Raw genomic sequence first — 26,138 nt, 5'->3', positions numbered from 1 at the left:
AAAATAAATTAAACCAATATTCTCACAAATATTTATTATGCAATTCATAATTCATAGAAGATAAAAGATAAACCTGCTTAAAAAAAGCATAACCTAATAGAAAATAAAAACTAAATATGTCTCAAAGTTTGAAAAAAAAACAAAAAAAATTATATATATCTATATCGGGGTGGGATATGGTGCGGATAGTATTATCCCCGCCCCCGCCCCATCCCCGCTTCGAGTATTGAAATTGTCCCCCACCACCGCCCTATTAACCACCAAGATGGGGAATCCCCACCCCATTAGGGGCGGGTTGTTGCGAAAATTATTAATTACTACGCAAGTGCACGCAATCAAGTAGTATACTCACGCAAGTGAGGTCGAACCACAGGGAATTGGATTAATTACTACTAAACTATACTTATAATTCTATTTGGCAAATCAAAAGTATTTATGATTGAAAAAGGAAGAAAGAAATTCAAGAAACTTAAAGGAACAAGTGAATATTAATCAAGATGAGAGAATAGGGAGACGAATCCTGTTGTTAAGTTACCAATGTTAATGTCTAATTCTATCCTTCTCTTGAAGTGAATGACAGATTATAAATTAACCTAGCTCTTTTCAGATCTTCTAGGTTCTAAATCTCATGCTCTCTAATTAATCTCTTAATTAAACTAACATGAAATCAGCATTAAGCAATAATCTAAATGTCACAAAGGCTATGTAAATACTTTCGTTTCACATCAAAACCTAGACTATCCAATTTTAGCATTCGCAATTCTCACTTTCAGATTTTGAATTGAGATCATAAAACATGTAAAAGGTGATCAATCTTGCACATGGAAACTAAACACAAATATGAATAGTGTTCACAATCAAGATGGAGGAATCGCAATTATTCATTAACTAGGAAAAATTTAAACAACATTCATCATTCTCCCTAAATAGGAGTTTAGTTCAAAACATCCATAATCAAATCCATAATTAACATTGAAACAGAAAATAGCATAGAAAAATTAAAAAGAAGAGAAAGAACTAGTTGAAGCAATTGATCCGGGTCGCCACAAGCCGCTCTTCTAGCCTCCTCCTTTGTTTCTAGGGTTCCAATTCTGAATACTCCCCAATTTTCACGAACCCTCACTATTTAAACCAATTCTCATCTTTAAAATTCGTGAAATTACGAAACTGCCCAAAAATCCCGTCACTGGGTCCCCGTCGCGACTGGCAATGCCCCCGTCGCGATGGGGTTAAGCAACTTTGTCTCGAACTTCTCTCTGCCAATCCCCGTCGCAACGGGGATATTTTCCCGTCGCGACGGGATTTGACAGCAACATATTTTTTTGGTTTTTCTTCTCAATTCTTTCACCACTTGTCCTCAATTCTTGTAAATACTTTCTTTAAACACCCGGAGACCTGACACAAAAGAATCAAGCGTAAAATAGTCCTAAAACTAGAAACAAAGAGTGAAAACTAACCGAAAATACGTCCCGAAACTTAGACTAATTTTAGCCTAACAAATTCCCCCAAACTAGATTCTTACTCGCCCTCGAGTAAGATAAATACTAACTACACTATCAGATAACCACTACGCTGCTGACTCATGCTCTGCTTACTTCCTTGTATAAACAAGAATTTCGATCCTACTAACTCTAACAATTAACTCGAATGCTCAATTAATAACACTATGTACAACTGCAAAAAATTTATTCAAATGTGAAACATTGTTATAAAAGCTTTACTCTTTCCAACAGTTCCACAGCCCGATAACTCATAAGCTTGCATGCTTACCTTTCTCCACTAATGTTGATAGTATTCTTTGGAATCATTAGGTCTTTTCAAGGCTTAGGTAATATGGCTCGGATATTCAGGGATAGGCTAAAGACAATTTTGGCTCAAGATATCATAAGCACACAAACAGAACCCACAAGCTTCTTACTTTTCTTTTTTTTTTTTTCTAAGATCCCATAATATTCCCAAATTTACCAAGATTGATAGAAGACGTCTCTATTATTTTTCAACATCACTGAAAAAAAAAATTCACACATATTTTTACTTTTTATTGTGTTTTTTTTTTTCATCATATTTCATTTTTTTTTTCAGTGACATTGAATTACACAATTTTTTTTCTTCTCAATCTTACAAGTTTTTCTCACTCTCACTATTTCCTCACACTAAATGTTTCTCCTCCCCCAAACTAATTATGTAGCTTATGATATCATGGATAACATGGTGAAGAAAAAAATTAATAGTGTGGTTGCAATTTTTCAAATCGATGGGTGAAAAACATAACAGGTTTAGGCTCAAAAGGTTAACTAGGGATACACATTATTACGGTAGGCTTGAAAGGCTCAAACTATCCAACAAATGCCTAAATCATATTCCAATTGAACACTATCAAGGATTTCGTCTCAAGAGAATAAGCATGCAAGTTCTAAACTATCCTGTCAATCTTACCACAAACCATAGTAAATCAATTATAACAATTTTCACGGATTGAATATTTGCAGATAAACACAGGTTTCTAAGCATCCAAACTAATCCAAAGAGTTAACAGAATCAAGCACACAGTTATTTTACAATTTCAGATCACATCACACTAATCAGCAGTATACAATTATCGTCAAGCTTATTGCCATTCCTTAACTAAAACAAAAAAAACTAAAACAGATAATTAAAATGCAGAAATTAAAGTGCAGAATTTAAAAATTTTAAATCCCTCCCCCCAAACTAAAGATTCACATTGTCGCCAATGTGATATAATATTCAAGGTGAGAAGGACTTACCTGAACGCCACATCAATAAGCGGTTGACGCCCGTAATAAGCGACATGCAAGAAAACTTGAAAATTGTTGTTATACTTGCCTTCAAGCTTGGCAAGTGATGAGTTTGAACTAAAATCAGCACCAACAACATAAGACTTTGGATGATGTGCTTGGGGAGAAGCCTTTCGTAGCTCGTAGAGGATATAATATGATGTAGATGAAATATATGGATTCATTGGTGGTTTATCAGTCAATATCATTGATGAAGTCGAATCAATGATGCCATGTTCTTCTTCATCCTCCAATGTCACAGTTTCTACACTTTCATCTAACAACTCTTCTTCTTGTTGCTCACTCTCCACTTGGCTATCCATACCCTCACTTGTGATTTCATATTCAATGATTTCCTCTTCACAAGGATCTTGGTCTTCAATTGTAGGCTCATTATCTTCCTTGTATTCAAATAATGACCCTTCTTCATTGTAGCAATAACTCTCATAACTTTCATTATTGGAGTTATTACATTCTGAATCATGAGCCACTGAATTATCACATAAGGATCTCACCATGTCAGTTAAGCGATTAATCTCTCCAGGAAGTGATTGTAGAAGTGATAGTAGTTGCTCCTCTTTTTCAGCTTGTTGGGATGAATTTGGGCAATAAGGTGGGTATTGGTGACTCCAACCCTGAAGTGATGAATCCCAATGCCAGTCGTAATCAAAATCTGCCATGTTATTCAATAGATCTATTACGTCATAGCCTCTCATTAATAGAGGCGCTCCAGTGACCTCTGCTCCATAATTAACCCAGCTTCTTGTTTCATCATTAAGTCCATCATAAAAGAGCCATGTAAAACATCCACTTGAAAAAGTGGGATAACATCTCTCTCCAAGCTCTTTAAATCTCCTCCAAGCAGAATAGAATGGTTCATTGTGTTGTTGAGCAAAATCCTCAAGATATAGCATCTGGATTTATCTTGCAGGTCAAACTCATAAGTACAACATTAGTAAAATTAAAAAATAATAAAACTAAATTAGTAATTAAAAGATAAAAATTTGAAACAACAAAATTAATACTAAAACTAAAAAGAAAAACTAAATTAGAACAAAATTTAATTTTTAATAATATTACAAAATTTAATCTAAAAGAAACAGATAAGAAATAAGCAAAAAGAATTAACCAAAATAGAAGTTAGTATAATTTTGTGTAATATTAATCTTTAAACAATTCCCCGGCAACGGCGCCAAAAACTTGTTGCGAAAATTATTAATTACTACGCAAGTGCACGCAATCAAGTAGTATACTCACGCAAGTGAGGTCGAACCACAGGGAATTGGATTAATTACTACTAAACTATACTTATAATTCTATTTGGCAAATCAAAAGTATTTATGATTGAAAAAGGAAGAAAGAAATTCAAGAAACTTAAAGGAACAAGTGAATATTAATCAAGATGAGAGAATAGGGAGACGAATCCTGTTGTTAAGTTACCAATGTTAATGTCTAATTCTATCCTTCTCTTGAAGTGAATGACAGATTATAAATTAACCTAGCTCTTTTCAGATCTTCTAGGTTCTAAATCTCATGCTCTCTAATTAATCTCTTAATTAAACTAACATGAAATCAGCATTAAGCAATAATCTAAATGTCACAAAGGCTATGTAAATACTTTCGTTTCACATCAAAACCTAGACTATCCAATTTTAGCATTCGCAATTCTCACTTTCAGATTTTGAATTGAGATCATAAAACATGTAAAAGGTGATCAATCTTGCACATGGAAACTAAACACAAATATGAATAGTGTTCACAATCAAGATGGAGGAATGGCAATTATTCATTAACTAGGAAAAATTTAAACAACATTCATCATTCTCCCTAAATAGGAGTTTAGTTCAAAACATCCATAATCAAATCCATAATTAACATTGAAACAGAAAATAGCATAGAAAAATTAAAAAGAAGAGAAAGAACTAGTTGAAGCAATTGATCCGGGTCGCCACAAGCCGCTCTTCTAGCCTCCTCCTTTGTTTCTAGGGTTCCAATTCTGAATACTCCCCAATTTTCACGAACCCTCACTATTTAAACCAATTCTCATCTTTAAAATTCGTGAAATTACGAAACTGTCCAAAAATCCCGTCACTGGGTCCCCGTCGCGACTGGCAATGCCCCCGTCGCGACGGGGTTAAGCAACTTTGTCTCGAACTTCTCTCTACCAATCCCCGTCGCGACGGGGATATTGTCCCGTCGCGACGGGATTTGGCAGCAACATATTTTTTTGGTTTTTCTTCTCAATTCTTTCACCACTTGTCCTCAATTCTTGTAAATACTTTCTTTAAACACCCGGGGACCTGACACAAAAGAATCAAGCGTAAAATAGTCCTAAAACTAGAAACAAAGAGTGAAAACTAACCGAAAATACGTCCCGAAACTTAGACTAATTTTAGCCTAACACGGGTCCCCGCGGTTACCCATCCCCGCGATATAAATTTCCATCTCTAGTTGTTATTATCGATTACTTTGTATCTGCTAGGGGTTGGATTCGTGAGAGTTTTGGCTTGCCCCTGCTTGTTACTAGGTGTTTGTTTGCTCATAGAAGTTTATTTAGGCCCGAGTTGCTCTTGGGTTCTCTCTCACAACTCGTGTGTCTCTGGTTGCCTTTTAGAGGTTGTGCTCTGTCTGTGAGCTTGCACTTTCAATGGGTTTCTCCTTATTTGTAGGCTCTTTTAGAGAGTGTGTGTCTCTCTCCATGATTCTTCTACCGTGGAAATACTGAGGACTCGAAAGTCTTCAAGCCAAAAGGATTTTAGAGCTTTAGTTAATCAGGAAATTCAAATGTTCTATTTTTTACGGAGACCAAGCTTAACATTTAGAGGATGGATTTGGTTTGGCAACAAATGAATTTTGTGAGTGCAACTATGGTTGGTGCTAATATTCAGGTCTTATCGTTTTTCCCTTTTATTATCTCAGTGGTTATAGTAATGTTCTCAATGGTCCTCTTTGGACGATTTTATTTGCTTATTGTCTTCATGTTCGTACTAAAAGGGTTGAGTTTTGGAATAATTTTGCTCTTGAGATTGTGGCTATCCGTGGACGGTGATTGATGATTTAAATCTGATTTTGGAATAACCTAAAAAATTTGGTGGAAACTTAGTTGAGAATTCTAACTATGTCCTTTCAAGGGATATTCTATCAGTTACGGGTGGTGTTGATTTGGGTTGCATCAGTTATTTCTTCACTTGGTCCAATGGGAGAGACATTGAACACTTAATTAAAGAGCAACTAAAGTGTGGTGAGTGACCAGGCCTGGCCCTGGGCATAGGCGGGCTAGGCCCGTGTGCCTAGGGCCCACTCATTTTAGGGGCCCAAATAAAAAAAATATCTTTTAAAAAATATACATATTTTTTATTAATTTTTAAAAATACCATTTATCTTTATAGTAAGGGCTCAAAAATTACTTAGGGCAAGCCCTATGAGTGACCTAGAGTGGGTGATTACTTTTTATAAAGTTGGGGTTTTGTTCTCTAGCCATTAAGGATTCTAATCATGCTTTCTCAGTGCTTGATTTGTTGCAAGAATGAGATTGTTATCAAACTCCTGTTCCATTATTTGGAGGCTTGGTTTAAGGATACGAGCTGTAAAGAGGTGGTCAAAGAAGTGTGGCGTATCGAGGCCCAGGAGTCTTGACTTTTAGTTAATGTTTCGACTAGCTCACACTCAAAAATGTTTGGCTAAATAGAATAAGCTTGGATACTGTCTTGAGAAGTTGAGCTTGCTTAATCATTTCTTGATAGATGTTCAGGGTAGGATTCCAACCCAAGAGTCTCTTTAGCTTGAGGCTGGTGTTCTTTTTGAGATGGAGGAAATTAAAGCAAGAGAATGTGAGATATGGAAACAAAAGTTTTGAGGACTTTCATGACATTAAAAAGAAAATGTCATACATATTTTGTTGTGAAACGTACATTTTGTTGTAGTATTTCTTTCACATAGCCTAACTATAGATAGATTTAGATCATGTTTTTTACTTGTTGTTTGTGCTTAGAACTTTGGAATGCTTGCAATAGGGTCTATCACAAGAATTTTGGAATGGTTGCTTAAATGTTCTTAATGAAAATACCAATATTAGGTAATTGGTCCTCTTCAAGACAAGACAATTAAATCTCTAAATGCATTCTTCAAGACATTGTTAATCTCCCAATCGAACTAAAATTCTAATTTCTTATTACATATCTAATAATAACTATGCAATTATATATTATAGGCTTTTATACGCTATTTTCATGGTGTCTATGGTGAAAGATAATCTTCAAAATAATATTGTTACAACAGTAGTTATGTTTAAGAACACACAATTCAAATTAGAATCAATCACAAAATCAAAATTAAACTTAGATAAAAATAGACTTAGCTCGAGAATGGATGAATCATAAATCTTTATTGATTAAGAATAGTTAGAAGTACACAATGAGGTATGTTCAAGATTACAATTTAACACAGTAAACAATTATAAAAAAATATCTCACATTGAGAGAAATCACTTCAAAAATAATACTCTCATTACATCCCTCCACATACACTATGATCTTAGACTCTCTCTCTGTCTCAAGTATAAACTTTGGAGCTGTCTTGAGAGAGTAGAGGCACATGTATTTATAGGTGTTGGTGAATTTTTTTTTTAAGTTAGTGACAAAGCCAGCTGATATAACTAACAGGGGTTAAGTGAGTTCAATCCCAACAGTGTAACAGCATTCGAATCGTTGTTTTTAATAGGATGGAGGATATGGCTAGAGCTTTTGAGTTGGGGAATTCTGAGGCTAGTGGCAATAGCGGCATTTGTCCTCCTCCTCCTCCAATTACTACATGTGGAGGAGTTAATTTTTTTTTACTAATGTAGTGCAGGTGCGGTTATCACTCGACAGAGTCCTGATGGTTCTATCGTGGAAGCTTTGAGAGTTCAGCTGTGCTTAAGGCTGAAACTCTAGCTTTACTTCATATTTTTTGCTTTTTGTAGATTGCGGGGCTGGAACAATCTTGTCTTCATGACAGATTGCAACATTTTGGCTGAGGCAATTGGTAGTAATAAAAAGATCCCTTCTTAGAAGATTAGTTATGTTTTTATTCTTCTTTTTGATGCTTTGGAATTGCTTCCCCATTCCCATGTCTCTTGGTTAATCGAAATTCACAATAGTAATAGTGATGTTGATCACCTCGTTAATTGGGCTTTTAAAAATTCTATTTTTGAGTTGTGTTGTTTCCATCGTAGTGTTTGCTTAATTTAGCTAGTTTTTATTTAAGAGTAATGTTATTGGGCACCAGTGGTGCCTAGCACCCTAAAGACGTGTCGCCTTACGATTGACTATTATATTAAACTATATATATGAGACTTAAATCAATAGCGATATTGACACGTAAAAAGTTGTTTTGGCACCACTGATGTCTTTTAGCATTTCAATTTTATTTAATGAAGATTATTATTTCAATAATAAAAGAAAAAGGACAGTGTGGTGCTAAGCACCACCTACACTCCCAACAAAACCCCGTCTTAACCCGTGTAAAGGTGTCAACATCGTATTGCCTTAAAATCAAAATTATCTGGTCCTCGATTTTAACACTTATTAACATAGCACTTGAATTCGTGCTGTTTGGGTCTTCGCAATTTGATATAACTATGGTCCCAAATTCCACGTTACTCTCTGGACCACTCCTCTACACTTCACTACGTACTGACTCATGACCTCCCTTCCTTCCTCTCTTTAATTTCTCTCTCTATAAATATAAATATTTATTAACTTTTTATATACACCATCTAGTTTATTTATTTAACAAAAAAATTGATTTACTTTTAAAAGAGATAGTCCCATATTTAATTGGTTTCAAACCTTTAAATAATGATATGATTTTCTCTTTCTAATTAGGGATTACAGGTATAGCTGCACCATGCATTAGAATCAAACACATCAAAACAAATATGTACAGATTTTACCATGTAATTTTATAATAATCTTGTATTTATCAAATATATATAATTTGTTTCTATTTATTTATTATAATTAATTGTTTTTGTTTACTTTTTTGAGAGAGAATTAATTAACCTTTTACTTCTACTACTGTATAGTAAAATATGGTATTATAAAATTTCATACGGGGTAGAGTGGACCACGTCAACCCCACCTATTACAGGAAAGACTATCACATTATAGTTTGTCCTCTCAACTAGTAAATTACTATTTTCTAAATCTTATATAATACTACATGAGCACTGAACACTGTCTCATGCAAATTTTATTACTATAATTATCATCTCGCTTTAAAAATTATTTAACTCTCTCTCTCTCAATAATTGCTTGTATTTTAAATAATTTTCTCTAATCTCTTATTATGGCTCCCTCTTTCTCTTTCCCAAATCATAGGATGGAACATAAAGATTCGAATTAGATTTTAGCAAATCGATCTGTGTATAAATATATATTTGTTGCCTTGAGTACCACAAAGTTAATAATCCTTAAAATAAGGGGAAAGACTAATGGCTACCTAGTATAAAGAGGATTTGACTCATTGAACTCTTAAACCCACACGCGCACAAGTTCTGATTTATATCGGCATTTACAAAACTACTATCTATTGTACTTTAAATAATTAACCACATCACTATATACTAATAAATCAAAATAAGTAACTTATTATCTCAAAATATATGTACGAGTTGTCTGTGCATATAAAATTTAGAAAAATTTAATTTATCTACCGAATTTTCTCAAAATTAGGAAAGATTTCCCTAAATAAGTATTTTATGAAAATATCTCTACTTTGCCTAATAATAGTAATCCATGCTACAAAATATGATTTCACAACACCAAACACTTTTCAGACAATTTTGAGTATACGTGTATCACTGTATCAGTGTATGTTGTAATAAGTCTTGAAAAGAAATATTTGCCTAAAAAAATAATTTTACCCATTTTTGTATGTTGTACTGTGTCTCACCACTATTATTGGAAATTACACACATTGCGGTAAATTGACCATCTAGTAATTTTTATTTTTTTTTTTTGGAACCAATGACATCAGTAGTGTTTAACACTTAGCAATTTTTAAATATGTTGTTTTACTATTAGTTAGTGCTAATATATAAAAATTATTAAATTCGATATTTAATTGTACCAATAGTAATATTAACACATAGAAAATAGAAGAGTAGTGATATGCTTTAACATTTCTCTTATTATACATAGGTGGATTTTCGTAGCCAATGTGTGGATATACATTGGGAATGGAAAATGAAATTTTTGAAGCGATTCCTTGTCCGATAGAAAGTAAGTTATAAAAATAATATTTTAAAAAGTGACACATGTTAATGCCTTTATAGGACATCTGTGTTCCCTTTACAATATTCATGTTTTACAGTGACACAAATATTCTTTAATAGAGAAAGAGAATACTGTTTTGTTTACTCATGTATATTGTATTGGTGATCATGCCATAAATTTGCATCGTATATATTACGTGACTTGGACAATTTAAAATACAGTATACCTTAATTCTATTTTCAAATTCAGGATTAATAATTTAAGGAAGAAGACTACTTGATCGTGCCTTTTTTATACTAATACTAGTTAAATAGACCCGAATTAATTAATTAACCAGTTGAAGAGTTATTATTAAGACCGTAGCCTTCGAGCTTGCTAGCTCTCTATACCTAATATATATCATATATATATATATATATGTCAATTAGTAATAAATTACGATATTATGGAACATCAACCATAGATAAAATAATTAACAAGAACATGAATTCTTGAATTCTTAAACTATAATTTATATAATTAAATAGATATCAACTTATTGGGGCCATTATTAATTCAATACAATTAGAAATAGAAGTCGCAATCAAATATAATATATATATAAATAATATTTCAAAAGGTATATACTTTGTGATAATCAACATTAAGTAGTGGTCTTAATTCTAATTTAAAAGGTATATTCCATATTATTTAAATCTATAGTTTCTCATACTTCCTTCGTGTTGGGCCAAAACCCATATGCAGCTTATTACTGTGTGCAAATAAATCGAACAGCTATAGCCTATGGTCACGCATTTTTTATCATATCTAAAGTCTCTCTCTATATATACATCAATTTATATATTTAGATTAGGGGAATCTAAAATAAAATCTATATTATATAAGAGTATATATAGTCACGCACAGGCACGGAGGGACTTTAGCCCATATGTGGGCTAAAGCCCTCACTCAAATATAAATATCAAATTTTTTATATGTAGATATATACATATATTAATTCACTTTGCTCAATTTATTAAAGTCCAATTCACAAAAGCCCTCACTCAATATCTTAATCATGATTCATGAGCCTACTCTTATTCTAATCAAGCCCATTTTAAAAGTAGTCCAATACAAATAATAAAAAAAATAATACTTTATTAAAAAATAAATTAATACCATTGACAATATTTTATTTTATTTTTGTCAATAGTATTATTTTATTTTGTTGAAGATGAAAATTTGAAAGATACATTTATCATTATTTTTATTAGTTTTGACTTAATATTTATTCAAGCCATCACTCAACTAAATTTCTAGCTTCGTCACTGGTCACGCAGCTTATTAATATGCAAATATATCGTAGCGAGTTTTTTTCCCTAATGCATAAACTTTATCTTGCATTTTTCTTTTGTGTTTGTTAAGTAGATTTTAATTTTTTATTAGATCTCTGACCTATATAATTTTTCTTTCATATAATCTTATTAGATTAATTTTTATTTGAATGAGTTCTCTCTTCAAAAAAAAAAATATATATTATTTACATGATTTTTACTTTATAAAATTCAACTTATAATATATATGACTTTTGAGTGAAGATGTGAAATATCGGACAACTTTGGTTAATTTTCTTATTAAGTGCTACAATTTAAGTACTGATTAATTGAGCAAGAATGAAGACAGCCTAATTCCTTTTCAAAAATAAAAAAGACAGTGTAATTTAATTTTGCTATGTTTAGTTGATACTAAATGATACCATTTTAGTGTTGGTTGTATCAATTGAAATTTTCGTAGCATACACACACTTACTAGTTACTATACTACTATAGTAGCTTAAAAAAACAACAAAACAAAAAAAAAACGAACTTGTATTAATTAATTACAAGAAAGTAAGAAAAAAAAAGGAATATATTCGGTGGTAATTACGACGAATGATCTTTCATTATTAGAACTAATACTCATGTTAAATCACGACTATGTATGCAATCGCCGTTGTAATAAGATATTTTCAACTGCTACCACACCTTTCCATCTTTTATGATTATTTAAAATTGTATTATTAATTGATGGTAGTATTAATTAATTACTAGTGTTTATATCAGCAGCTATATCATCAAAATATCAATCATTATTCATCGTAATTTTTTTTCGATGCCGAGATTACTTATTTAAAAATTATAAGCATATGTTATTATAAAGATTTATTCTCACTGATTAATTAGACGCCATATTCAATTGCGAATTATTTACTTTTATAGGTAATCAGGTCATTTTCTGTGACAAATTAATGGCAACGTTATGGATTCCACTATGCCATTAATTAATAAAATAACACAAATGATAAATGCATGTACATCGGCTTACTTAATTGTTCTAATTATTTATTTATATACTATTGTCATCATTACTATTAGAAAAATTGCAGTAGCAGTTACAAATTTGGGAAAATTTAGAAAGTGTGTATCCGTATTCTGAAGTCTAACATAAGATAATTGATAACAACACCTATATATAATATCAAGATAGCTCAATCATAGAACTTTCAATGAAAATGTAAACAAATGGTTTAAAATTAAATATGTAAATTTTGCATCACCATACACACTATTTTTTTTATTTATTATTTTTATTATTTTATTAGTATAATTATATAGCATTAAATTATGGACAATTTATATTATTTTTTATTATTTTATATAATAAAATTATTATTTTAATTAAAAGTATTAATCAAATATTAAATTTTGAATCAAATTTTGAAGTCACATAGCTAAAAAGTAATGCAAATATTTCACAATTTTTTTTCTCATCAAATATAAGTATAATTCTTACATCACTCATTCGAGATGGTCTCACAACAAACCTTCTTTTATATAACTATTTTTTAAACATAAATTCCTTATTGCTAAGTATGTTGAATGATCACCCTTAGAACATTGTTGTTACAACTGTTCAAGAACTAATCACAGAATCAAAAACTAGAACTTAGATGAAATTAGACAAGAATAAACTTAGCTCGAAAAATGAATGAATCGTGAATTTTTATTGATTGAATAGCCAATTGTGCACTATGAGATACACCCAAGAATATAACTCAACACAATGAATGATTACAATGAAATATCTCACAATGAGAGAAATTACTTCAAGAGTGATACTCCCATTGCATCCCTTCACACACACTTACTGTGATCTTCGACTCTCTCTCTCGCTAAACTGGACTCTAAAATCTAAAGTATGAGCATTGGAGATTATCATGAGAGAGTAGAGGTACTTCTAATTATAGATATTAGTGGGACTCTCTTTAAGTCGGTGTCAAAGCCAACTGTTACAACTAACAACAACTTTCTTCAAATTTATCTGATGAGTAATAAGATGGAACTACTAACTTTGACAAATTAAGTGAGTTTAATCCCAACAAGTCTACCTGATTGAACTCACTTGATATTTTATCCAAAAGAAATTAATGAGTAGGGACATCAAATGTCCTAAGTGCTTAACAAGTTCAGACAATGCTTAAACTTGTCTCTAGTTACACTTTTAGCAAAAATATCAATAGGATTATCATGTGTGCTTATTTTCTTCACTCGCACTTGCTTGGATGACACAATATCCCTTATGAAGTATAACTTGATATCAATGTGCTTTGACCTCTCATGAAATATTAGATTTTTCATGAGATGCAAAGCACTTTGATTGTCACAGTCTACTGTGATATCCTCATATTTTGAAACCTAACTCCTTTGTTAATGCCATTAGCATATAACTTCTTTCACGACTTTTGTAGTAGCCATGTATTCATCTTCTGTTGATGATAAGGGTACTCTTTTTTGTAGGTTAGATTTCCAGCTAATGAAGCCCCCAATAGCAGTGAACACAAACCATGTTAGGCTCCTTCTAGTGTCTAGGTTTGCTACAAAATCTGAGTCCACGTAACCAATGATTTCTTCCTTGAGCTGGTTCTCTTTACTAAACACAATTCTAGTGTTCAGAGTACCTTTCAGGTACCTCATTGTCCATTTTAGTGCTTCCTAATGTTTAGGACCAGGGTTTAAAATGTACTTGATGAACACACTCATATATAGCATGAGCTAAGTTAGGTCTAGAACACATTATAGAGTACATGAGACCTCCCAACTTACATAAGGAACTTTGCTTATCTTGGCTCTTTTTGCATATGTTTTTGGTAACTAAGATGCAGACAACTTGAAGTGTTGAGCAAATGGTGTTGCGATTAGTTTGCACTTGACCATGCTAAACTTATTTAATACTTTTTGTAGGTAGGCAGCTTGAGAAAGTATTATCATGTCAGGCTTTGGCTTTGATCTCTTTATATATGTCTATCCCAAGAATTATCTTTGCTTTGCCGAGATCTTTCATCTCAAATTCATCATTGAGTTTCCTTTTAAGCTTTTCAATCTCTTACCTTACTTTACTAAATATCTATATATCATCAACATAGAGTAGCAAATAAGTTTGATTATTGAAATACACACATGAGTCATACTTACTTTTAGTATATCCAATATTCTTTATATAGGTGTCAAACCTCAAACTTCATTACCTAGCTGCCTTCTGCTTGAGGCCATAAAAAGACTTAAGTAGGCATACCTCATATGAGTTCCCATTGTCAAAGCCCTCAAGTTGTTTCATGTAGATTTTCTCTTCCAATTCCCCATGTAAGAAACTTATCCTTACATCCATCTATTCAATCTACAGGTCCATGCTAGCTATCTTTGCCATCATGGCTCTGATTGAAGCTTGCTTGACCACTGGAGAGAAAATTTCATTGTAATTAATGCCTTCCTTCTGAGTGAACCCCTTGGCAACTAACCTTACATTGAATTTGGTAAGTTCATTCGTTGAACATTCTTTATGCTTGAAAAGCCATTTACATCCTATCAGCTTGTAAAACTCTAGTTTCTTTATAACAATCCATGTTTTATTCTTCATAAGAGACGGCATCTCTTCTTGGATGGCCTATAGCCATGCTGCAGCATCTTTACTTCTCATAGCTTCTTGAAAGCTAGTGAATTCTGAACTGTCAACCTCTTCTGAAATTATAAGTGCATATGCAATAAATTGAGCGTAACCAAAACGGTCAAGGGCTATTCTCTGTCTTCTCTCTCTATCTCTAACTAATGGATATATGCTTAGTTCTTGTTGATCTTCATTGTCTTCTCCTTCTGTTACCTCAGTTCCATCTGGAACATCATTAGCTGGTGTTGTAAGAGCAACTTGCTCCACCTTAATCTAGACATTCTCATTTGATACAGGTTCACTGTCTATGGAAGTAGGGGTGTACATCAGTCGGTTTGGTCGGGTTGTAGTATATTTTACCAATCCAATATAAATTTTAGGTTGTAAATATCTAATTGTAACCCGCCAAATTATAAAATAAAAAAAGTTTAACCCGTCCAATGATTTTGTCGGTTTGGTCGAGTTAACTCGTCCAAACTAATCTTTAGTGTTTCTTTTTTATTATTGTTAGTTTTTAGTTTTCAAATAAATAGATTTAGAAAAAATAAATATATAGTATATATATTTCAAGATTAAATGCATTAATTATAGCTTAAATTGATGTTAAAAACTTAAATATAAGACAAATATAAATTAATTAAACAATAAAGTATTAAATAATATTATTTCAAAAATAGAAAATATATATATTGATGTAAGAATCTAAATGTCAACTTCAAAATTCAAATACAATTAACATTATCAACTATAAAGTCTAAATTTTTAATTAAACACTACAAAGTTAAAACTTTAAATGTGAAATAGTTTAACTATTAAACATAATTTATGTAATATATCATAATTTTTTTAGTAAAAATATGTTACTCAATTTATTCGGATTATTTAGGCGGGTTAAAATAATATTCAACACATCCAATATATTCATTGAGCGATTTGAATTTTTTGTTGGGTTATTTAGATTGTGTTTTTGTTGCTTTATTTGGTTTAGTGTGGGCAGTTTAATCGAGTAGGATTTGTAAAAATTTTTTGAACACCTCTATTTGGAAGTGCTCTTGGTTTTGATGGCCATTTCATCTTCCGTAAAAATAACATCTCTACTAATCAAGTACTTCTTGAATCCAGGTTCTATGCACCACACTCTATATCCCTTAACCCCTTTAGGGTAGCCTAGAAACATGCATCTCAAAGCTCAAGGCTGTAACTTATCTTGTTCAACATGCACAAATGTAGTGCATCTAAATACTTTTAAGTGATCTAAGTTTGGGTGTTTACCTGTCCATAACTCTTGTGGGGTCTTGAAGTTGTTTGGCAGAGATGGTAATTTATTGATTAGGTAGCATGCTATTTTAAGAGCTTCTCCCCAAAAGGTTATGTCTAAACTAGCTCCTAGTAGCATGCACCTAACTCTCTCAATCAATGTTGTAATCATCCTCTCAGCCACACCATTTTGCTGAGGGGTTTAGATCACAGTTCTATGTCTCTGACTTTCTGGATTCCCATTTTGGCCCACAATCCCTTGCACTTATTTGAGCAGTACTCAAGGCCACTGTCAATCCTTAGGACCTTGAGTTTATTTTGTTGGAAATATTTTACCAGGATCTAGATTTACTAACAAGTATGTTGATTAACATCCTAAATATGAATTCTCTAAAACAATGAAATAAACACATAAGGGTTTAAGAAAACCTTACATTAATTGCAGCGGAATATAATGACTCCTTCCGTTCAAGATCTCTAGCCCTTGACTCCTTTCTGTAGCAGATCATTATCAAGATCTGAACCTGGATCTTTTTCTCTCCTTCGGGTTTGGTTACCACCGTCTTACTCACTATGATTGAGTACTTGACTTGCAATGTGTGGGCATGACACTCATCACTAAGGGTTCGAATAAGTGAAGAACAATGAAGGAGGTTTTGAAATCACTAAGGAAGGAACTCTCTCAGCTAGTTTGGTTGAAGGCATTAAGTTGACAAAGTGTCAAGTGGATGAGATGAGAGCATCATGTTCCTTTTATAGTGTTTCAGCTAGGGCTTAGGGTTGAATTATATGGATTAAAAAAGAATAAAATATTGGGCAAAAATTACTTATGGCCGTACACAATAGTGGACCCATCTCTAGTTAGACTTTTGCCACTTTATTTCAACTACTTATTCTTCTTTTCAATAATACTATATTTTTCAATTCAACTTTATAAATGTCAAAACTATTTATTTAATAACTATAATTAATTACTAAATAAAATTGTCATTTATTAATGCTATGAGATTTTTTAGAATTAAAATACTTTATTATTATTATTATTATTATTATTATTTTGAAATCAAGTAAAATACTTTAAATAGATAGTTGATTGTAATAAAATTTATTGCTTGTGTAATTTGCCATCAAAATTTTATATAAGTAGTCAGCAGCAATAAATAAGAGCTTTATGGTCAAATCTTTTACTTACTATAACAATTGAAACTAAATAAGGAGTTTAGCTATAATTGTCATAAAAACTACTAATGGCAGTATATAATTATATATTACTCCCTCCCAATTCTCCGATCCATGTGCACCTACACCAATTACAATCCTCCACATCCACACTCCATACAAGATACACTTATCTCTATTGACCTTGAGACACTTATCTCTATACACCTAAAATTTACAAGCTACAACAATATAATTGAAAAGGAGTTTAAAGGCAGTTTTCCAATGCCCAGTGTCAGGTTGTAGATTTAACTGTTTTTTTCTTCTTTAAATAAATAAATTGAGTAAAAAAAGGAAAAAAAAAACATATCTCCCAACCAATAGGGTGAAAGGTCCCTTTAAATTAACGACAATTCAACTTGTGTCACCGATATTTACATGTATCTTTTATTAACTTATATTATAAGGTAATTTTACTATACACCAAAAGAATTAAACTGAACTAATAAAAAAACTCTCTTGTTTTGATTTATACATGGGTGTCCTAAAACAAACAATCTTTCTGAAGGATATTATATGGATATTATATATATAATAAATTTAATATACAAATATAATTAAAAATTCAAACATAACAAAATTAAATTATAATATATTTCTTTGCAACAATATTTACTAAATATGTTAAACAGATTTTTTTTTTTTTTTGAAAAGTATGTTAAATAGATTAACTTCTATAAAGTAGTGAAAAGTAAAAAAAATTGGTCTAATAAGTTGGATTGTGAAAGTATATTAAAATATTGATAAAAATTGCTTTATAATTAGACTAATGAGTTGAATATGACATAAGGATTTCCAACTTTCTTGCTTTAATTTGCACTATGTTATTCTCTTATTTGTCACATTAATTTTATAAACTATTTATAATAATTTTAAGAAATTATTTTCAAAACAAAAAATATATGTGTCAATGTGTGTATATAAGATAGACAATATGGTTATTTCTTAACTTATTAGTACTCCACATAAGTAAAACTGGGGTAGAATATTATTCAAATACTAAATTAGTTTGGAATTGGGTGGCTACAAATTTCTTACTCTAATTTTTTCCCATTAGCATGGCCGAGAGCCAATCCCTCATAAGGACCAGCAGCTTACGTCTACGGTCCCAATCCCAAACCCAACCAAAGCAACACCCTGGCCCTCTATTTTTCTTTTTTTAACTCAAAACCCTTTTAATTTATTTTCTCTCCTTATTTTCCACTCACTTATTACTTATTTACTCTACTCTATCAAATAGCCTCTCGACACTAGGCAAACCCATCAAATTTGGGAACAAACATCAAAACCAATATCAATTATCATACTCTTTTTTCAAATCTTATAGTCAGAACCTAAATTATAACATTCTCATCTCAAAACCAAGAAACACCTTCTTCTCACACTACTCTCTCAACTCATGGGGCCGTACGACTCTGCCAACTCGGCCGGCAGCAGCAGCAGCAGCGGAAGCTCTTCCTCTTCTTCCACTTCCTTTAAAAAACCCAACGACATAGATGGCCTCCTCGCCGGTGCCGGCTACAAGGTCCGATCCTCCGACCTACAGCACGTCGCTCAGCGGCTTGAGCAGCTTGAAACCGTTATGGTCAACTCGCCTGCTTCACAAATTAACCACATCGCCTCCGACACCGTACACTATAACCCTTCGGATATTTCCTCCTGGGTCGACTCGCTTCTCTCTGAGTTGAACCACCCATTCCCTCTCTCCGCCGATCTACCAGATTTCCCCGATCTCGTGATCAATAATCCGACGGAGAGGAACGATGTATGGGCGGCCGAACACGGTGTGCCTCAGCCGCAGCAGAACATTCCTCCTACCCCTCAGTTGAATCAGCAACCACTCACGGTCGTTACGGCGATGGAGGAGGACTCCGGGATAAGACTAGTCCATATGCTTCTCACGTGCGCCGAATCCGTCCAACGGGGCGACCTCCCATTTGCTCGTTCCTTAATCGAGACTATGCAACCGTTGCTGAAACGCGTCAACATCAACTGCGGAATCGGAAAAGTGGCCGGGTACTTCATCGACGCGCTTAGTCGCCGTATTTTCTCGCCTAGGGGAAGCATTGGCGCCGGACCGTTTGAGGACGAGGTTCTGTACTATCATTACTACGAGGCTTGTCCTTATTTAAAATTTGCGCATTTCACTGCTAATCAAGCCATACTAGAGGCCTTCAACGGTCACGATTGCGTCCACGTCATCGATTTCAACCTAATGCACGGTTTACAATGGCCTGCGTTGATACAAGCACTAGCTCTCCGTCCCGGAGGACCGCCTTTGCTCCGATTAACGGGCATTGGCCCTCCTTCACCTGACGGCCGCGACTCGCTTCGAGAAATTGGGTTGAGGCTGGCTGATCTGGCCAAGTCCGTCAACGTTCGATTTGCCTTTCGCGGCGTGGCGGCTGAGCGTCTAGAGGACGTGAAGCCGTGGATGCTTCAGGTCAGCTCAAAGGAAGCCGTGGCTGTGAATTCAATCATGCAACTCCATCGGCTACTCGGGTCGGATCATAGCTGGAATTCTGGTATCGATATGGTCCTCGAATGGATCCGAAACCTGAACCCGAAAATCATGACGGTGGTTGAGCAAGAGGCTGATCACAACCAAGTAGGGTTTTTGGATCGTTTCACGGAGGCTCTGTACTATTACTCCACCATGTTCGACTCGCTCGAGGCTTGCTCTCTCCAGCCGGATAAAGCTTTAGCCGAGATGTACTTACAGAGAGAGATTTGTAACGTGGTATGCTGCGAAGGCTCGGCTCGAGTTGAACGCCACGAGCCTCTTGCTAAGTGGACGAATCGACTTGTTCAAGCTGGATTCCAGCCTCTTCATCTCGGCTCCAATGCGTTCAAGCAAGCCAGCATGCTTCTCACGCTTTTCTCTGCTGAAGGTTACTGTGTGGAGGAGAAGGAAGGTTGCTTGACTCTCGGCTGGCATAGCCGACCTCTAATCGCGGCTTCGGCTTGGCGAGCCGTGCCCAATCCAAACAACCCACTTGGGATTATTAAACCATAATAGTGAAAACAATAGCTCAGCGTTGTAAATTTTTTTCCCCTTCCCTCCTTTTTTTTCACAATTATATATTGTTTTTTTACAAGTCTATAATTATATTGTCGTTTGAAATTTACTTTTGCAGAGAAAGAAATATTCTAATTTGGTAGGCCGCGCTGCACCCCTAGTCATGGAGCTATCATTTTAATTTTAATTTAAGAAGAAAATATAATTTTTTTAGAGTCAATATATGATGTCGCTGTCCAATTTATCATCTAATTCATTCATACGCAACAAATTGGACCCAGGATATTATTAAATCATGGTTAAATTTCGAAACCAACCGAACATATATATACATATAAATAAGTTCTAGCTAGGAAGAAAATTAAAGAAAAACTAGACCTTCTCCTCTTTCCTTTAAGAAGTAGTTTCAGTCAGTTTGTAGTGTTAGTAGTAGTCAACGGATAAGATTTGTGGTGTGTGTTATGTTCATTGTTTTATATTATTATATAATTTTCTTATTTTTTAAATAAAATAAATAAAAATAAAAATAGTGGTGGTTATATTAAGAAGAAGGAACACATAGGAGGGGGATGTGTCCTTCAAGTAGTTGATGTTTTACTATTTATGGAATTAATTCAAAGGGCTATAACATAGGAAACATCTTCAAATCTCTTTAATTTTTGGTTACAGACGGCTACGCACTACCAAACACTTATAATTTTGAAGCATTACGTGTTTCTTTTGGGTGGCATAATTGATCCTTGCTTTTCATGACCTATTAAAATATGTTTATGTATACTTCACTTACCATCGTGCTCTTAATTATTAAACTAATTAATTCTATTTTCTATATTAAAAAGAAGACCAGATATGACATTTATGAATTTTTTAATGCTTTGTTTATTAAAAATTCATAAAAGTACTTAAAGGTTCACGATTGCTATGTTACGTTCTAGCTTTTGTGATTGTGACCCAATAATGCGGAGATGGGCGTAGTTAACAAATATGGTCTATTGTAGCTATTTTTAGGTTCTACCACCAATATTATATCACATAAAAATAATAGAAAAAAGGAAATAATATTAATAATTAACATAGAGAAAAGGAAGAGTGCAGAGTTGGATCACATGACCATGAGAGTGCTCTATACATCAATCCTGTAACTGATCTGGCTGTCATTTCCTCCTGTCTTGAAAGGAGCCTTAACCTGACTCACTATCAGATCAGCAGAGCAGCCAGTTTTCTCTGTAAAATTTCAGCCTCAAAATAATTTCTAAAATGTACTGTCATCCCTAAAAAAGATACAATTAAACTCATGTTCTTCTTTAAATTTTAAAATAAATAAATAAATGTTTTTTTTCTTAAAAAGAAATAAAATTAATAATAATGAAGAGGAAACGGAAGAGTGGGCCATCAGACAAAACGTCGAGGGTTTTGTTTCTTATCCATTTTTCACGTGATCCCGTTACGGAGCTGTGGGCTGGGTGGTATGGGCAAGTTGGAGAGGGCGTGGTGGCCCACATTTGAAATTACATATAAATAAGTAGGGACCACCTCAACCTAAGTTACGCTATGACTAGAGAGAGCAGCAGTATATTCACGTGTCAGTTTTCTCCCACGTGTCGACTGTATCTATCTCATCTTCCTCTCCTTTTTTTTCTATCTCTGCCTTCTTTTCTGGGTCAATTTTCGTATGAGTGAGACTTAAAGAGCTACGTAAAATCACCTATCCACCTAATGGGTCCCACTTCTGACTAGGAAAGATGTGGACCCTTGATGCTTACGTATGATCGTAAAATCATTGCAAACCTCTCTATCAATTTTCTTTTACCAAGTCATAATCTCACTTCTTCACTTTTCTTTTTCTTAATCTTGTACAATGTTGAGTTTTAAAGAATAAAAAATAAGCAACTATCTTATTTGATTTGGTCTATTTTTACTCGTACATAATGAGAGATTTTGTTTTGAAAAGGTAAGAAGAGAGGTGAATATATATTTACACTATCCAATATTTTATAATAACGGATATTACTGAATTAAAATTTGTAGGACATAACATTAAAATTAAATTAAATGAATATAACAAATACAATAAAGCAAGTCAATAGGATTTAATAGTTTGTTTCGAAATGTTGTAATACACTTGAAAAAAATGAAAAGACATGAGTTGAAAATAAATAAATGATGAAAGCAACATATAAAGGAAGGAGGGCAGAGAAGTACCGATCTATAATGGGACTCATTTAATCAAAACCGTTAATTTTTAACTACTCAATATGTTCAAGGGTCAATTGGTAGTTGAAGTTTGACTCATTGTCCAGTTGACCCGGGCAGCTTTTCCAATATTTCGGGTTAGACACGGTGTAGCCGCACAGACCAGAGTTTACTCTCTCCCTTCCCTTCCTTTGATAAATAAGAACCTTTCATTCAATTATTTTTTTATTTTTGAAGAATTCATTCCATTATTTTTTTTTTTTTGAAAGGATTCAATTATTTTGTTGTAGTATATATTTTCTGTTAAAAAAAATATATAAGTGCTACACTTTTAAATATTACACAAGGCATGTACAAAGTTGGAATTAGAACAACCTTCCTAGTTCCTACTTCTACTTCGAAGTTTCCACACATCAAATCAGCTTCGGGACTATGCATAGTAACTAAACACTCTCTTACTCACACACTATATGTCTATATCAAAGAGCAACCAAGATTTCAAATTACAAAAAAATGATTCAATTAGGAAGTTTCCTAATACAAAATTGTCTTCCCAATATTTATTAATTTTCAAAACGAAAAAAACTTTCAAGTTCATCAATGCACAATGAAACATTTTCAAAAGTGATATAAAATCATATTTGTACTTATGCAGCTAGGACTTATATTGTTTCGTGCTTTTTAAAATATAAGTGATATTACCATAAAAAAATATAAATTATATCATGAGTTGGTTTGACACTACTTGTAGGGTTAATATTTTCGTGTAGTGCTTTATTTGAGTTGCCAATTTCATTATACTAACTTAAAATTCTTGTTGTACTTTTAATAATTTTGTAAAAAAATTACTCCAGGTCAAGCACGCTTGACTGTGAAGTTCTTTTGTGATGTGTTACCAAACAACAAGATGCACATTGTTGATATAGGTAGTACTTATCAATTCATTTAAGCTCTATTCAACTGTGCAGTCACATACCTACACAATCTCATAATCATCCTACTTGACCTTCCAGTAGGGGTGTTCGCGGTGCGAGTGGTGCGGTTTTTAACCATTTTTTCAAACTAACCCGCACATGCGGTTTTTCTAATTTTCCAAACCGCACCCGCACCGCGATACTAAATAATCGCAAAAACCGTACCGCAAAAAATGATGCGGTGCGGTGCGGTTTCTGCGAGTTTGAACTATCACAATTTTCTTTTAAAATCATCATAAAATAATTAAACTATCATTAATATAATTATTCCAAAACACTTAAGAAAATACAACAAACTTGAGACTAATAAAAGTTATAACAACAAAAATAAGTCAATAATCTTTTTAAACTTTCAACAACACACCTAAATCAAAATAACAAACTTGAAACTAATTAAATTCCAACAACAATATAAATGTATAACTAACATATTTTCAGCAATATATTAAAAATAAAACAAACACAAACTTTCAACTCCAAATTTCAATACCCATGTATGGGCTTGGGTTTGTTGCTAAGAAGAGAGGGTTTGTGAAGAGTTATGGATTTTGCCCTAAGATTTATGGGCTTGAGTTGGGCTCATATGTATGGGCTTAATTAAATAAATATAAAAATTGAAATTTTAAAACATGCGGTGTGGTGGAGTTTGAATCGTGGTTTAATAATTCAAAATCGCAAACCGCACCGCACCGCGCGGTTTGGGAAAAATTCAAACCGTAACCGCACCGCGAAGAATTTCAAACCGTATTTTTTTTTGCGGTGCGGGCGGTTTGAGCGGTTTGATGTACATCTCTACCTTCTAGGCGATGTGAAATTGCACAACTTACTCGGTATTTTCCCTTACGAATCACGAGACTACTGACTGTCACAATCACCTTCCTTACGAGGTCTGACGTCCTCGTCGACCACACTTTCGGCTGCGTCAAGGCTCTGATACCATTTGTAAGTTCCCCGCTTTAGGCTTCTATTGGACCCTTACACCCACAGAATGATGGCTCTTATACACAGTACGTCACTCTAACTGCTTTATGGACTGATGACTGGCCCTAGAAACTAACACGAATATTTCCAGCGTGCTTTGTCCTCACTCTCACACTTCCTGGGAAAACTTCTTAGGAGGTAACTCATCCTGAAATTATCACAGGTCAAGTACGCTTCATTGTGGAGTTCTTTCATGATGGGCTACCGAATAACAAAATGCACTTTGTTGATACATATAGTACCAAGCAATCCATTTAAGCCCTTTTCAACTGTGTAGTCTCATACCTACACATTCTCAGAATCATCCCACTGGACTGTCCCTAGGCGATGTGGGATTGCACAACTTACCTGGAATTTTCCCTTACGGATTACGGAACTACTGACTATCACAATCACCCCCTACGAGATCCGACGTCCTCGTTGACCACACTTCTAGTTGGGTTAAGGTTTTGATACCATTTGTAACGTCCCCACTTCAAGCTTCCATTAGGTCCTTACACCCATGGAATGATGACTCTTTACACGAGTACGTCAATCTGGCTGCTTCTTGGAATGACGACTGACCCTACAAACCAACACGAGTGTTTCTAACGTACTTTGTCCTCACTCGTACACTTCCTAGGAAAACTTCCCAAGAGGTCGTCACCCATCGTGACATTATCCCAAGTCAAGCACACTCAACCGTGGAGTTCTTTCGTGATGGGTTACCAAAAAATAAGATGCACCTTGTTGATATTGGTAGTACCAATCAATCCATTTAAGTCCTCTTTAACTGTGTAGTCCCATACCTACAAAGTCTCAAAATCATCCAACTTGACCTTCCCTAGGTGATGTGAGATTGCATAGCTTACCCAGTATTTTCTCTTACAAATCACTGGACTATTAACTGTCACAAAAGAGATCACGTGGAAGATCATCCAAACAGTATGATGCATGGACAAAGAGCCATCTCACAGAGAGTGTTTGACTAGTAAGTTCGCAAAAGGAAAATAGCATGTTCCAACAATGCACTTTCTGTAAGGTGAACGAGCTTCCTGATCAGATCATCCGATCACGTAGAACAATATGCTTAATAAAGGCTCCAAACCTCACACTACTCCAAGTGGATTAGGCTTGCCAGACAGATGTTACTTTCCAAACAGAAGAATACTCCGTCCAGGGTGAATGGCACCATCCGACCAGTGTCCAATGCACAACTGTTTGCATATCCTGACCAAAGGTCACGAGTTTGATATCTTCAAAGATATATCCTATATATCTTCAAGCTTGCAAGTTGTTAGGACTTAATTAGTCCTATTTTTAGTTAGGATTTTAAAATATTTTTAGTTGTGTTTTGTGTAATTTTACTTATTAATATTTTTCAAGTTTAGCATTGAAAAAGAATAGAACAAATTCAAGGAAAAAAAAAATGTGCAAAAATAATTAATTAAATGAAATGTTGTTAATAGAACACCAAGGAAATAATTAGAGAAAGAAATCTAAAAGA

At 33.7% G+C, this 26,138-nt stretch overlaps 1 protein-coding gene across 1 annotated transcript; it reads left to right on the top strand.

The window, feature by feature from the left end:
- The first annotated feature begins 18,124 nt into the window (after positions 1–18,124).
- On the top strand, positions 18,125–20,609 carry LOC115706185 (DELLA protein SLR1). The gene has a single exon (XM_030633743.2). The coding sequence runs from the start codon at positions 18,885–18,887 to the stop codon at positions 20,499–20,501; it is 1,617 nt and encodes a 538-aa protein (XP_030489603.1). The 5' UTR covers positions 18,125–18,884; the 3' UTR covers positions 20,502–20,609.
- The last annotated feature ends 5,529 nt before the right edge of the window (positions 20,610–26,138 follow it).

Source organism: Cannabis sativa, chromosome 1, assembly GCF_029168945.1.
Source record: "Cannabis sativa cultivar Pink pepper isolate KNU-18-1 chromosome 1, ASM2916894v1, whole genome shotgun sequence".
Lineage (NCBI taxonomy): Eukaryota > Viridiplantae > Streptophyta > Magnoliopsida > Rosales > Cannabaceae > Cannabis > Cannabis sativa.
This window is presented reverse-complemented; position numbering and strand designations above follow the sequence as displayed.

What these genes read in the sequence shown, in the direction of transcription:
- LOC115706185 (XM_030633743.2), top strand. Translation starts at nt 18,885, where the DNA reads ATGGGGCCGTACGACTCTGCCAACTCGGCCGGCAGCAGCAGCAGCAGC.